The sequence below is a fragment of the Sphaerodactylus townsendi genome, linkage group LG11 (genome assembly GCF_021028975.2).
Source record: "Sphaerodactylus townsendi isolate TG3544 linkage group LG11, MPM_Stown_v2.3, whole genome shotgun sequence".
Classification (NCBI taxonomy): Eukaryota; Metazoa; Chordata; class Lepidosauria; order Squamata; family Sphaerodactylidae; genus Sphaerodactylus; species Sphaerodactylus townsendi.
The window spans coordinates 46,017,411-46,032,137 of record NC_059435.1 but is presented as its reverse complement, the minus strand read 5'-3'; the positions used below and the strand labels follow the sequence as shown (position 1 = coordinate 46,032,137).

The following is a 14,727-nucleotide window of genomic DNA, read 5'->3' as shown; positions in this document are numbered from 1 at the left end:
GCTTTAGCTTTCTTTTTACCATAGAATTTTTTAAAAGGAACATACACAGAAGAAATCCGTATTTTACACTCACTTCCAGTCACTAGCTGTAACAAATGCACAAATTCACTTTCAAAGTCACGATATCAGAAGCTGTGTCCAAATGCCCAAAGAAGTTTTCCACAGGAAATACACAACGGGAAGTCACTGCGCATCATTTTATAAGAACAGTTGAGATTAACTGTTATTAATTTACTCAAAACAACGTTTTATAGAGCATAGTTTTTAAACCCTGTGGGCAATTAGATTTAAACTTAGCATGTATTTATGCTTTTTAAAGTGAAAGCAAATGTCACAAGATAGAAGTGCTGACAATTTATGCTTCACTGGGAATACAAACTTCCTGTCTTGGATATGTAGTAATACCCTCAAACCTCATAATAAGAATGCAAACATGAAATCTAAAGACAGCAAAGAATTAATGTTGCTTAACACTTTTTTTTAAAGGGCACATAATCAAAACTCACTTAGGAAAAGGAAACATCTCCTTCCACCACTTCAATTTTCCCTACACCAAAAAAGCAACTGCACTGATTTGAATACAACGCCTGTCAGACTTCTACGACTCAAAAAAACTTTTGCTCTGACAAGCCTTGAAGGACTGACAAGTCAAACCAGCCAGCAGACAGTTACAGTTACAGAGGACTGAATGCCTGAAAAGAAAGAAATATGACTTTGGAGGGCTGTATCTACAGGCATATTTATGTATCACTCATTTCCTATTTTCTTGTCAATGCCAACACTGCCATTCTATGAAGCTGTCGTAAAAGGTACAATGGTTTGGAATACAGTGGCAGCAGGGGGGAAAGGGGACATGTCAACACGAACATTTGCTGAATGTAACTTTATATATAGCATATGAGATGATTTCATGAGATGGTTTGTCCATAGAATCTAATTAGGATAGGAGGAAAAGTATATACTCCCCAAACGTCTTTATAAGTCAATATTGGCAGTAGCAGGAATGACTCTAACAGGTTCACTGCACATTAACCAAGGAAGCGATCCCCCATGTCTTGGACTCTTACTTGAATGAGTAATGTCTGTTCTTTCAATAAGCCTGACCACCAAATGTTCCTCTGCCTTCATTTCTCCCCACCCCCAACTTACGATCTGGCCACAGGCACAGATAATTATTAGTATTAAAATTATTCTTAAAAATGTGATCTGTATCTGGATTTTATTTTTCAAATCCATTAAAATAAGCCTGATCCTGTGCAAGTCTATTCAGAATTCAGTGGGACCAATTCCTTAGTGAGTTTGTATAAGATTGTATTTTGGGGCTTTAACGAAGTAAAGAGATATGTAATTTTTTTACCATTAAACAAAGAAAGAGAACCCCATTTTAGTTTAGTAAGCAAGCCAGAAGCAGGCTGGAGAATGAAGCCATAAACTGCAGATTAGTTTAGTTTCTTCACTGGCAAAAAAAACCCCAAAAAAGGGTGTGGGGTGGGGGGGACTGGACAGCCGCCTGTGCAAAAGAAGTTGATATTTAATTAAAACTAGCTCTATCCACTATAACAATGACCTGCAGCCAAACAAGGCAGAAGATGTATGAGTCATTCTTTCTGCCAGTGAATGAGACAGCTGATCTCCTAAGCAATTCTTCAAAACATGCAGTCAGAACTGGAGCTTTGCCTCCATTCACAAAAACAGAATCCAGCAAGAAACATGTGGCACCAACCACAACCTTTTCATGTCACACCCTGATAGAACAAGAACTGAGTAAACTTGAACTTTTTACATAAACACATCCATTTCAATGCTTTGTCTCAGACACAGCACAGGCCTCATTAAGGAACAAAACTTAATAAATAGAAAGTCAAGCAAGCCACAGTGCAGGAACAAATTGCTGCAAAGAGAAAAAAAAAGTTATAGAATCCATGGGGGTGGGGAAGATCAGATGAAAGCTATTTTTAATTCCAGTTCTTAATTTTTCCCTTAATATTTCCAATAATATTTCTTCTGGTTTTTACAGCCTATTAAAAACATATACCAGCAATTTCAGATTACCAAAGAATTAGGTATTTCCTTCATGGAGACACACACAGGGATAAAAATCTTGGGGGAAATAAACAGACGATCTGGGAAGAAGTACTACTCTGATTTATTCAGAAAACAAGAAGCTATTCAGCAGCCAAGATGTTACAAATCAATTAAGCCCTGCATCCTTCTATGTGTCTGATGAATATTCGAGGGGGAAAACTACTGTAATAGAAGATCACTTGGAGAGAGAGAGCACGCTATCTGTTGAAATGCACCATTTCAAAAATTACTGCATGTTTTGTCTGGATGGCTTTGGAACACGCTCTTGTATATGAAAGCTGAGCAAGAGTATTACTATCCAAATGCTATAAACTTCCACAACATTTTTTTAAAATCTATGATGGTTGTCAACAGTATGGATCAAATGGACTAATCATAATTTAATCATGTCATAAAGTTACTACATTGTCAGTGACCACCCTTCCCCCACAAACTATTTTATGTGTTCTATAAATAATAAGAAGAAACGTTTCCCATAGATCCCAACACTTCTTGCTTGGGCAGCATTTGTGATTCACTTTATTTTCCCTAAAATTTTACAATGTCACAACTTCCAAAATCTCCCTCCCAAATTCATGCTAGGTCCACCACCTTCAACATCCCTCTACTAGATTTCAATACTTTTTGGGTTTTGCTGGACTAAGGCTATTCCAAAATTCCATTAACCTGTCAGTGTATTTCCTGCAAAGGATTGTATGTCTTCATGTCAGATTGTGCCAAGAAGCTATTGGGCAGGCAGGGTGCATTTTCAAGTTCTAGGGACCCTCGTTGGAACAAACCAGTTGATACATCCTGACGGCCGATTCATATTGGACTTTCCAACTGAAAATTGGCCACTATAGGTGAGCACACCTGGTTGTAATGACTCTTTCATTCCAAAGAAAGGCAAAGGTCACTGATTCCAGAATGCTCATAATATACAAAGTTTGCCAGGTAATTGAAGAACAGATATATACTTCTTGCTAATGTTCATTCACCAAAACTGGCCATTATTCAGTGGCACCAATATACTTAAAGAAATCAATTCCTTATTATCAGGATATCCTGTGCCATCTTCAACAGGAATGAAGGAAGGAATGAAACCATCCCTTCACCTGTCCCTTTGATTAATAACAGATTAGTCTCCATTAAAATTCCAGATGACATTTGGTCAAATCAATAGTAATGCTAATGGGATTTTCATCACCTTTTAGAATATTTACACTGTAGTTATACTATTCAATAAGGATTTTAGCATACTTTCCTTTCCCCCCCCCCCCCCCCCAATTTCAACCACAAAGTGTTTCCACCATACACAGCAGGCTTTCAGAACCAGTTATTTTCTTCTTTTTGTTGCAGAACAAACAGGAGCTTCCACAACACAAAACATATTATATTCATATTTGAGACGATTATGTCAAGTCAATGGTTAATTTGCCAAGAACAACTTAATGCAATATCTATAGACTCAATAGAGGAGATTTTTGTATGCAGGGTCAAGTAAAGGCACTGTAGTATTCTGACAAAAACTGAACACAGCATTACCCCAACTTACTGAAACATATCACTTGAAGGGGGATTTAGAGGAAGTTTGTGGGCCACATAAAGGCAGAACTGACAGCCGAATATGATTTTTGGAGGCAATATTAATGCTTTATTAAATACAACTTCCAAACCAGACACATTTTTACATTCCGGTGGTTATCGCTTCATTTTCAGCCACAGCAAGGCAATTAAAAACTACAGTTTTCTTCCGGGCTGGGGGGATTATCTCTGTTCTTCATGTACAAGAGCAAGAAACAAAGTTTTGCCAAAATGTCTATAATTCTAGTGCTACAGGATGCAACATATTTTTGAATGTGACATTCAGGGTTTGGCACAGTGTACATCAGACAAACTGAAACAAAGTAAAATGGCCTGTTTCTATTCACAACTTTGAATTATTTTCTACCTCCAATACATATGTAAATCCCATTGTCTCCAATGGCACTTTTGTGCACATGCTGAAAAGAGAATAGACTGTTTATGATTACTCATTTTAAGCAACATTCTCCAAGGAAGAATAGGGATACTGATAAATATGCAGCTGAAGCGTCTCAACTATTAAGGACAATTCTTTTTCTTCTCCACCCCTCTCTATTCTTCAGAGCCTCAGAGTTAAGCATGTTGTAGCACAATAAGCAAATTTGTCTGACCTGGTTACTACCCAACTAGGAGCTCTGAAAGCATACAGCAATGGCAACTGGGGAATTCTATTAAATGGAATGGGTAAAACACCATGGTCACTTTTCCTGACTACCAACCATCATGAAACTAAAACATATAATCATCAGCAAAACTGCCAGTTGGCAGAAATTTAACTTTACAGAGATCCAGGAGGACCTAAAGGAACAAGTAAATGGTGGGCAAAACAGTACTAATTTCATGTCCCGTTCCATAACCAAGAGTCAGCCCTGTAAGAACTGCAGAGGATCTAAACAGAAGCATCCCCTGCATGTGTTATGTAAACTTTTTATTTTCGCTTCTTTTAAAGGTTCAATCATTACAAAGTTGATGCTGAAAAAACTTTCCACTTCCCCCAAAGCTTACTCCCCTCCCCCGATATTTCTAGCATTACCTTTAGAAGCATAAGTAACTTCTAAAGTAATATTGCAACAATATTTAATGTTTCTGTATAATCTCTCATTTAACATATTACAGAAACAATTTTCCTAATAGATTTTAGATCACCACTGTGTGCATTATACACATATGCATGCACACCCACACACACAAAATCCCTGATTTCTGACATGAAAAAGTATTTCTAGATTATGACATTATACACAGTGAAAAATATTTGATTTGGGTTATGTGAAGAAGCTTTAAAAAGCACCATGATTTTAAAGAAGGATCCAATGAGTTGCCCAATAAATATACCTCCAACATCCAGGCAACTATCAAGTTACCTCAATAGAGTCAAACAATTTATATTGTTTTCAAATTGAAAGCCAGGCACCACAGGAGAATGAAACCTTCCTCTCCCAAACAACCCACCTCCCATGATATGTAGAATTGAGACAATCTTCTGTCTTATTAAGAAGAATAAAAAGTTGAACTGCTTGACACCGTCCTCATAGGAGTTACCTTAATATACTGAGTCACTGATGTGTTTTAAGGGGGATTTCATTACAATAGAACTCTTATTATAAGAGTTCCTCCAAATTAAAGTTTCCCAGCTCTATGCATTCGGAGCATCTGATCTCCTTATTAGTGCCAGATAGCAAAGGCATGGCTGAGAATAAGGGGTTAGAAAAAACTTACACTATATGCTCAGTACTTGGCAAACTATATGAAGAGATATCAAAATAGCTAGTCAACCTGAATTTCCTCTTACAGCATTTCCTCTTTTCTAGGTGAAGGTCTCCCTACTGTTCCCCTTTCTGAAAGAAAGGGCAGGTCCAGTCAATAAACAATTACACATGTTCAGTTAAATAAAAATAAAAACTCCTTGAGTTTAGAACGTAAGTAACTCAAAATACATGCACAAAACTGGTAATTTCTGAATACAGTTTGATTCAGCCGTCTGCTCCAAAGAAAGTGAAAGACAGAGATATAACAGAACACACAGAATCTATACTGAGTCATCACCACACTGGAAATAAACAAGCTTTTAAATAGCCAAGTGCATCACAGACAAGTGCATAAACATTTAAGTTAAAATATATACCTTAGCTAGGAGCAACTTCCCTTGCCTTTTCAAAACTTCTCTTAACCATCTCTCCTTTTGCTCAACCCAGCTCTCCACTGCTCAAGCAAATTCATATTTACAACTAGAGATATTTTCCCTTAAAAACTGTTGATAAAAGAGTAACTGCATCAGATTTCAAGAGGACACAAGAAACGAGAAGAGAAAAAAAATCCACTCTTTTTTAAAATTAAAAAGAATAAACCTCATTGCTCTTTAAGCATTCAATACAGACCTAATGTTCTGTGTTGTGAGCAAGGTGGGAAGAAGACACTTGCGCTTAAATCTTGAAGCATCCCGTCCTGATGAACCCAGAGAAACTATATTCTGCCATCAGAAAAGTACTTCCATCAAAATACCAAACAATCGCACACCCTGCTCTAAAGGAAAGAGCAAGCCCAGTTCTGGCTGTATGCAGTCTCTTGAGGAACAATAATATAAACCTGATCAATTGCAATTAAAATCTGAACAGAGGCTTGGAACTTGAAGTCTTGGTGCATTAGTTCTTGCCAAAAGCAGATGTGATTGTGAGCTGGAAGCAATTTCTCCTGGTAATTTGTGATGACACTGGGTAGAGCAGCCCCAGAGTCCCCAAAGACAAATTCATCAGAGGCTCTAATGTATGCATGACACATGAGGTGGCTCTTTTAGAGCTCAATTAATTGGGCTGAACATTAAGACAGCAAGTTCAGGACTTTTTCTTCCCTCCCCCCCCCCACCTCCCCTTCCAGAGTTGTTTTTTCTTTTCTTTTTTTTTTAAACAAGAGGACTTTTCCTCCCTTACCTTCTGCAAGCCACGTCTCCTGTAATTGGCTCAGATCTTGAAAGAGTTCTAAGAAGAGAGGAAGCGGATGGATAAGAGACCAATACCTTTCCCATTTTATAGACTGAAAGCTAATTTTTCTCCCCTCCCTGAAGATAATACTTATAAACACTGTTCTGGCTAACCTCATACAGAGAGGCAAACTGGAAATACACTGTTCACAGATCTTAATCCATTATCATTATTACAATCATACTTATTAATATTATTTTTCAGATCCCACAAAAAATATATGCAACAGAGCTCTTTCCTTTTGCTCTCAACCCCAACAATATTAATGAATTCCCCCTTTCAGTTAACTTGCACAGGTGGCACAGAATGCCAGTTTTAACTCACATGATCTGCTTCTCCCTAAAAAACAAATTTGGGCCATCAGCCCTGGTTCAAACCGCCACACTGCTGAATTCAACAGTTTTGCCCCAGTAATAACTCATTCCTATTTTGATATGCAGTACTTCCCCAAAAACTGACAAAATGAAATCAATTTCTTATTTTTAGACAAGGTCATGCCAACTCCTAACATTAGAAGTATATTTATTGTCCACTGGTCAGGGGACTTGAGTCTGCGCTCAGAGGGAAAGAGAAAGAGGACAAAGAAAGAGATGGAAGGATGAACAAAACTTGAGGCTTGTGTTAAGCATTTTTGAAGATGATAGAATTCTGGATAAAACACATGAATTACAGAACTTTGTCCTGCCTGTCTTTTAATATTAGTACCCTCCACAGGTAGTAAGCGATTCAGTAGCGGACAGGTTTTTTACAACTGGTCTGAAGTTTGGTAGCTTATGCTTGAGAAGCTTCTCAATTAAAATGAAAGAATATTTTTTGGTTGCTAACTCTACATGGGGGTGTGTAGATATTGTTTCAGTTTCTGCAACTAGCTTTACAGCTAGATTCCTGGGTTCACAGAGCTATAGTGCTTGTTAACTGCTTTAAACAGACAGAAGTTAACTTGTCTCATAGTTTCCCATTGATATCGAGGCTTAAGGTGTGATAGGCAAACAAGGCATTCCATCTCCTTGGCAATGACAAGACCAAGAAGAGCTCTTACTGAGCAGAGATACGAAGGCCTCTGACAAATGTACTGTAACGCTGATGGGATCAGCACACCAGTCTGGCAAGAGATCTACGTCAGAGGTCAGCATCAGACTGATGTTGGAGGCAGAGCCCGGGCAATTCTGTTTGGACCAGGCCAGGCCAATAGGCAACAAAGCCTTTCAACAACCTCTCATGTCCAACCTTGCCAGATCCCCACTTCAGGTGTGTGATATTATTTATGTCCCTTCTGTGCAGCGATAAGTTTCCCCAGAAGGAGTGACTCATGAAAGGTACAGCTACAGAGCAGCAAATTGCTTTTGTCAGCCTATGTCACATAGTTAAATGTGATTTTCTTGTCTCACTCCTATAAATAGATTGTTTGTTTGAGACAAATATCCAGGAAGGAACAAACAAAAAAGCCCACACAAAACACCCCCTTTCTGCCTCAAAAATGAAAAAGCATTTCATGGAGTAACTTGGTATTAAGGGGGGAGCAGAATTATCTCCCTCCCCCCCCCCCCCCCGCCCGCCCCACAACAACCCTCACCTTCTGAGTCATGAGCCAGATCCCTGTTAATGAATTTTCTTTTCCTGACGGTTGCTGGTCGCTCATTACAGTTTCTCCCACAGGGATTCTACAAATAGAAAAGATTGGTTACTTTAAAAAGAAAAAAAAAACGGGAGGCAAGGTAACAGCCCATACTATCAGCATTTTAAAAAATATTACAAGTCCAAAGAAAGAAATCTTTTTTCTATTCACCAGCTACTAATGTCAACCTGTTAGTTTACTGATAGCATTATTCTTCCTCCAGAGTGTTTCTGACTCAACCCACCTACCCAAATACACATCTGAACACACACCTATATTTTCCTGAGCAACACAGAATTAAGAATAAGATAGATTTCTGGACATTTCCAGTGGTAACACCTACACAAGATGTGTTTTTTTTAAAAAACAAACAAACAAACACTGACCCTTAATTTTAACTCTTTGGGAAAACAAGGAAATGATACAGATAAGCTGCTTTGTTTTCAGTCTTATTTCTCAAAGAGTTTTGAAAAGTCCTATAAAATAGACAGGATTAAACAAATCTCTGTCAATTCCACTCGTCCTGAGATGGCTGGCAATCACAACTGAAAACTTTGAAAGGAGCAGCTGATTTTCTTCGACCAATACTTTTTTTTAAAGTGGATTTTGCTTTCATCCAGCTAGAAATTGTCGGAATGGAGAGCATTTATTAACACAAAACTCCATCGTGCTAGCAAAGCACAGGAACCCCTAAACTCGACCTCAAAGCAGATAATCCCCCCATACGCTCACACAGACAGAATAAACTTCTATCCTTCCCCCCCGCCCTGCGCCCATTCAAGTTTAAAACAATAACTATAGAAGTGATCACTCACATTGGTGACCATGTAAGGCACTTGCTGGTCATAAAATCCATCCATTCTGCAGACTTTTAGCTGAGTATTTTTATTATTATTATTGTTTTCTGGACATTGGACTGAGAGAGGTTTCCTCCAGATGTAGCCTCCGAGCAGCCTAAAAACCGGGAACACAAGATGGCTTTTAGATTAAGGGGGGGAAAAATCATGAATGAACCGCTTGACTATGCATACCTAATGATCCTCCAAGAGTCCCATTCATAAAAAAAAAAAAAAAACACCCTCCTTCCGCTGCCTTCCCTTGGGTTACAAGCAAGAGCCGGAAAAAGACGGCGCAAAGGGGAAAGGACTTTTTAGCAAGAAAGCTAATCGAGAGGCAAAAGCTGTTTATTGACAAGCCCGTTTTACCCCGGCAGCGACCAAGCCAACCAACACCACTCAATAGTAAACGTGTGCACAACTAGCAATGGCGCACAACACGACTCGCCTTGCAACAACCGGGAGGCTGAGCTACCTTCGTTTTTTGTTTTGCTTTTTTTTTTTTTGCAAAGCCCAACCACGCAATTAGCCGGAGGAAACAAAGTTGCTGCAAAGACCCACCTGAAGGTAACCGCAAGACGATCGGCTGCGTGCACACGCACCCCCCTAAAAAAGTCCCTCCAATTTTTAACAAAAAACATTAATTGTTCCCCAGCATTTCCCCCATGGAAGCGGATCGCGCCACTGACAGTGCTTTATTCCGAGGCTTTTCCTCTACTTCTCCTCCAGGGGCCTCCAATCCAAACTGATGGATCTCCGCATCTCATTGGTTCTCCGAGGCTTTCACAGGATCAAATTTCTGCCTGTCAATCTGCCTGCCTCTGACCCCCTCGGGGAAAAAGGGAAAAGCTGGATCCTCCCGGATTCTGCAGGGGATTCGACGGGTCGTTGCTCCCTCAACTGACCGTGCAAAAACAGCTGCTCGATATAACTCGCCCGTACGCGCATTAAAAGACTTTGAATCTCAGTGCAACAGCTCTTCTGAATTATCATGCCGCGCAGATCAAATTCCTTTTGCTGGCCAGCCCCATTAAATGCTCCAAACTTGGAGATGTATGCCCCTTGAACCAGCAGATACATATATGATGTTTGTTGTTTTCAGCAAACTCTTAGCTCCAGAACTTTGTCATGTTTTGCTAATTTGGCCAAATTCTTACTAACAGATAATTTGTTTCACGGTGGTGTGGATTGCAGCCCAACTTTATGAAATGCTGTAAAAATTAGCACATAAAAATTGTATCAAATTGTTATGGTAGCACGAGTTCAAACCATACAAGAAAGTATATTTATTTACTTCCTTTACGCCCAGGCTTTCTCCCCTCTCCTTCATTCTATCATTACAACAACCCTGTGAGGTAGCCTGAGAGTGTGTGACTGGCCAAGATTACCCAGGTAGTTTCAGTGGCAACATAGAGAGCCAGATATGGGACTCTCCCAGATTCTAGACCAGTACATTAACCAGTATGCCACACTGGCTGTCAGTATTCAACGTATCAGTGTTTAAAAGAATCTCACTGAATGCAAGCACTAAGAACTACCTTGTTGGTTCAGCTTACTTGAGTCAGAATGTGTCACATTCTAAATTTGTGTTTAAGGAGCATATTTCTAATGTAAAGACACAAGCTGGGATTCTAAACAAACGGGACCAGCAGGAAACTAGTATCGAGTGAAATTTGGCATATTGAACATTGTAAATACAGCTGCACAAAATCAATCAAAGAAACCACATCCGGTTAAGCAAATTTTGCTATCATTAGGTATTTGCACACAATGGAATATGCTTTACATCTCTAAGTTCTTTAGGATTCTTAAAAAGTTTTCTTTGCAAATTTGAGGATTAGAGTGCTTGTTTTACAAATTGGGGACACGGAAACTGAATTTCAGTGGGCTGCAGCAAGAGAAGTCACAAAATTCCATACTGGAAAGCAGTCTATCCAAATGATTAGTACTGTGTAGTGATGTATGACCTTGAAAACAGCGTTCTAGATATCTTTCAGGATGGCATCCTCCCACATTGCCTTTATCATCCTTTGGCTGGTTTCCTGAAAGCATCTGCTGCATTCCCTTCCTCCTAATGTGAGAACTTCGCTCCCTATTATGTAAGTCCTGCATTAAGACTCTAGAAAACTACAGTTGGTTTTTGCACATGTTAGCTTTGGGGTCTGCAACCTGCGACTCTCCAGATGTTCATGGACTACAATTCCCATCAGCCCCAATTGGCCATGCTGGCAGGGGCTGATGGGGTTTGTAGTCCATGAACATCTGGAGAGCCGCAGGTTGCAGACCCCTTAGAACAAAGCAAGCAGGTACCCCATCTGCCTGATAGGGAAACAGTTGCTCTAACACTGCACCATAATCTGTCTCAGAATTTGTTAGCAGGATCCTTTGATGTAATAGCAGCGATGAAAGTGGATCAGACTCACGCTTTTGCCCCACTTTACCTGCATTAAGAGTAGTCTTGTTTAGAAGTTCCAGTGGACTCACATACAATCCAGCTATCATTAGGGATACCTGCCTTCATGTAGGATCTGGGGATCCTCTGGAATTACAACTCGTCTCCAGACTACTGAGATCAGTTCCCCGGGGGGAAAAATGGTTGCTTGTAGCATTTTAGACTCAAGGTTTCCTGGAATTGCAGCTCATCTCCTGTGTTCAGTTTGCCTGGAAAAAATGGTGGCTTTGGATAATGTACTGTATGGCATTAAATCCCATTGAGGACCATCCCTAAACTTTGCTGTCTGTAGCTCCCTCTCCTCCCCCAGTTTCCAAGAATTTCCCAGCCAGCAGTTGCAATCCTAGTCACAGGTCTAAGAGGACTGGTTTTAAGGTGTCTGGTGTCTAAGTTGAAACAAATGAGAACATGTGAGTTGCCCATGTAACATTATGAAGCTTAAAATATAACTCACACACCCAGGCCCCTTCCGCACATGCAGAATGATGCACTTTCAATCCACTTTGCAGCTGGATTTTACTGTGCAGAATAGCAAACTCCCCTGGCAAATAATTGTGAAAGTGCATTGAAAGTGTATTATTTTTCATGAAAAAAGTAGAATAGACAAACATTTTAATGGGATTCCAGATAATTATCACCTGTGTGTGTGCGTGTGGGCATGCATGCACACACGCACACACATGGTTTTACACTCAAATCTTCACTGAAAATATGACTATCACAAGAACATTTTTACCAAACCCGATGAAAATTGCAAATTGCCCCGGGGGGGGGGGGGGGGCATGGTACAGCCTGATCTTCTCAGATCTGGGACACTAAGCAGAGCCAGTTCTTGGAAGGGAGACCTCCTAGGAACATTCTTTAGAGGAAGGCATGAGAAAACCACCTCTGCTTCCCAGGTGCCTTTGTTACCGCGCTGCTCTGGGTAACACTTTCCTTACTCAGAAGTATCCCGCTCTCGGCAGCGCCCAGGAACCCAAGCAAGACCCGACAAGGCTCGGATAAATAAAGAGATTTATTGAGATGCTGACCTAAGTGTCAGCACCTCCCTTCCGCACAAACACTGCGCTGCCTAGCAGCCTTACAACACCTTAAGTACACTTTCTCCCATCGGGAGCCCGGGAGAATCAAAGACAGCCCACCACCATTCAAAACAACCAATCATTCATTTTGCTTATGCAGGAACCAATCAGTGTCGATAGGCATCCCTTCTCAAGTTTAGCCAGAGCAGAGGCGGCGATGGCGATGTCCACTGGCGGAGGGGACACACAAAAGGTTTTCTCCAGGTGTCGGGGTCAGGAAGCAAGAAGGCGATGGCGTGAGTCCCCTTATCTGCCTGTTGGCGAGATTAGGCAGGGCAACTTAGGCTTGACTGTGAGTTTCCGCTTGTCGCGTGCATCAGGAGACTTTACCGCGTGAATGGGATAAGAATCGAGATTGGGGCAGAGATGGCTCTCTGCCCTGGGCCAGGAGGAGTTCCATACAAAGCACAAATACAGGGGAAGCACCTTACAAAATCCCTATTTCACTACCTAATACAAAATCGGTTTCTACCTATTAGTAGAACAAAATACAAGACAGAATCTAAATTTTCCAATCGTTTTTTAGTTCAGGGACATATTCCAGGAGGCGGAGATTCTCTCCTGGCTCCGCTATCATTTCCCCTTTCTGGGCTTTCATGCCATGGCCATCATGGCATATGGATATGAACAATCACAACGGAGAATTAGGGAGAGGGGCCCTGGAAGCACCGAGTGTAATCCAGAGGCGAGGGAGCATAAGAGGGTCCCTGCGCCGAACTGGCGAGGGAGTATCGGGACCTTCACTAAGAACACATCATGCACACGCCACAAAACCAGAGGCATCATAGGTACACCTATATAAACCAGGAGGAGATCATGCGGCGTAAACCCAAATAAAGAAGGGACAAAGGGGTAGTCCAGGCACTTTCTGAAAGCGTTCAGAGTCGGCGGTCGACGAATGGGAGGCATGATATTCGGCGGCCGGAGAGACCCTGAAGGGCTGAGAGTTGAAACAATACGAAAGGCAGAAGCGTGTCCGGGTCTAGGATGGAAGTCTTGATGTGAGGACCGAGTAGAAAGCGAAGGAGTCCGTTTCAGAACCACAGCAGGATTTTCAGCGCAGAGAGGCGGTTGGTGATCACAGTTGCGACGCCGAAACTAAGCGCACACACACACCTGCGGCTCCAGTCAGGGGCCCGACTTGCGCTCCTGTAGCCAGAATCCTTGGCATCTCTGGGGCAGACGCTGCCAGCGAAGTGCAGGGTCACCCATTACCGCGGAAGCGTCAGTGGAGGCTGCACCGCCGATGCCGCTTCTACAGCGCCAGGGTGGCTGTCAGCGCTGGCATGGCACCATCTTCACATCTTAGCTGGCGAAGTAGGTCAATGGCATCTTTAAGCCAGGCTCCCTCATCACCAGAAGCGCGGCATCTATCCCAAGGTCGCGATCTTACACCGAGGAGACATCCGGTATGCGCCAGCGGGGCATGAAGCATAAAAGCATGGCTTGTCCAGATCTGTTGCTGTATCAAAACTTTAGAACCCGAGTCCCAATGCATGAGCCACCAAAAGTCCATAATTTTATGAGGGGTGTAAAAGTGCCTGGGACCAAGGACCTCCACATGTTACTTGCTAAACAACCTTTGCATAGGGAAAAAACACTTAAACATTGACCGGTGAGAAACTTATCACGGTATAAGGGAGTAAGCGGCCAAAACAGCAAGCCCGAGAAGAGGAGGAGGAGTCAAGGACGGGGGGTATAAATCCTTAGGAGCAAAGAAGCGGGCAGCCCTAAGCGGCATTGGCCGAGCAAGCGTCAATAAATGGCGTAAGCAAGAGCTCCACGGTGTCTGGAGGCCTGCCTACTGAAACCAAAGAGCTGGGCGGCTGGCAAGGAATCATGGGTAATGCATAGCTAATTACAGACAAAAGATAGAATCAAACCAGGTTTCTCCGTTACCCAAAACCATGTCCGTCCGGGAGAATGGCATAGGCCATGTGGGTGTCAATAGCAAGTGCAGTGACCCGGTTTCCAATTGATGATGATGATGAGTGTCCCCTGTATATGTCTGTAGATATGCTTTGCGGGAGGAGGCCGAGACTTCCGGAGTTCCCAAGCTAGACATATGCAGACTTCTTAGGAACCCGTGGTGTCCTGCATGCTGCCCTCGGCGCAG

General features: G+C 41.7%; 1 protein-coding gene and 1 long non-coding RNA gene across 7 annotated transcripts in view; one reads left to right on the top strand and one right to left on the bottom strand.

Annotated features, from left to right (window-relative positions):
* The window catches only part of ETV1 (ETS variant transcription factor 1), an 88,747-nt gene extending 78,879 nt beyond the window's left edge, over positions 1–9,868 (bottom strand). Inside the window, exons 1-4 of one of the 6 annotated variants that reach the window (XM_048511004.1) lie at positions 9,639–9,868; positions 9,057–9,195; positions 8,200–8,287; positions 6,576–6,623 (exon numbers count right to left, since the gene is read on the bottom strand). In XM_048511004.1, the coding sequence (XP_048366961.1) occupies positions 6,576–6,623; positions 8,200–8,287; positions 9,057–9,195; positions 9,639–9,718 (355 nt within the window). In that variant the 5' untranslated portion in view covers positions 9,719–9,868. Of the gene's footprint in view, positions 1–6,026; positions 6,540–6,575; positions 6,624–8,199; positions 8,288–9,056; positions 9,349–9,638 lie in introns of those variants that run through there. The other 5 variants (XM_048511001.1, XM_048511002.1, XM_048511003.1 and 2 more) reach the window with 5 other exon arrangements.
* LOC125440904 lies at positions 9,339–10,044 on the top strand. Its single transcript, XR_007245762.1, has 2 exons — positions 9,339–9,644; positions 9,807–10,044. It is a non-coding gene; the product is annotated as an uncharacterized LOC125440904 (long non-coding RNA).
* The last annotated feature ends 4,683 nt before the right edge of the window (positions 10,045–14,727 follow it).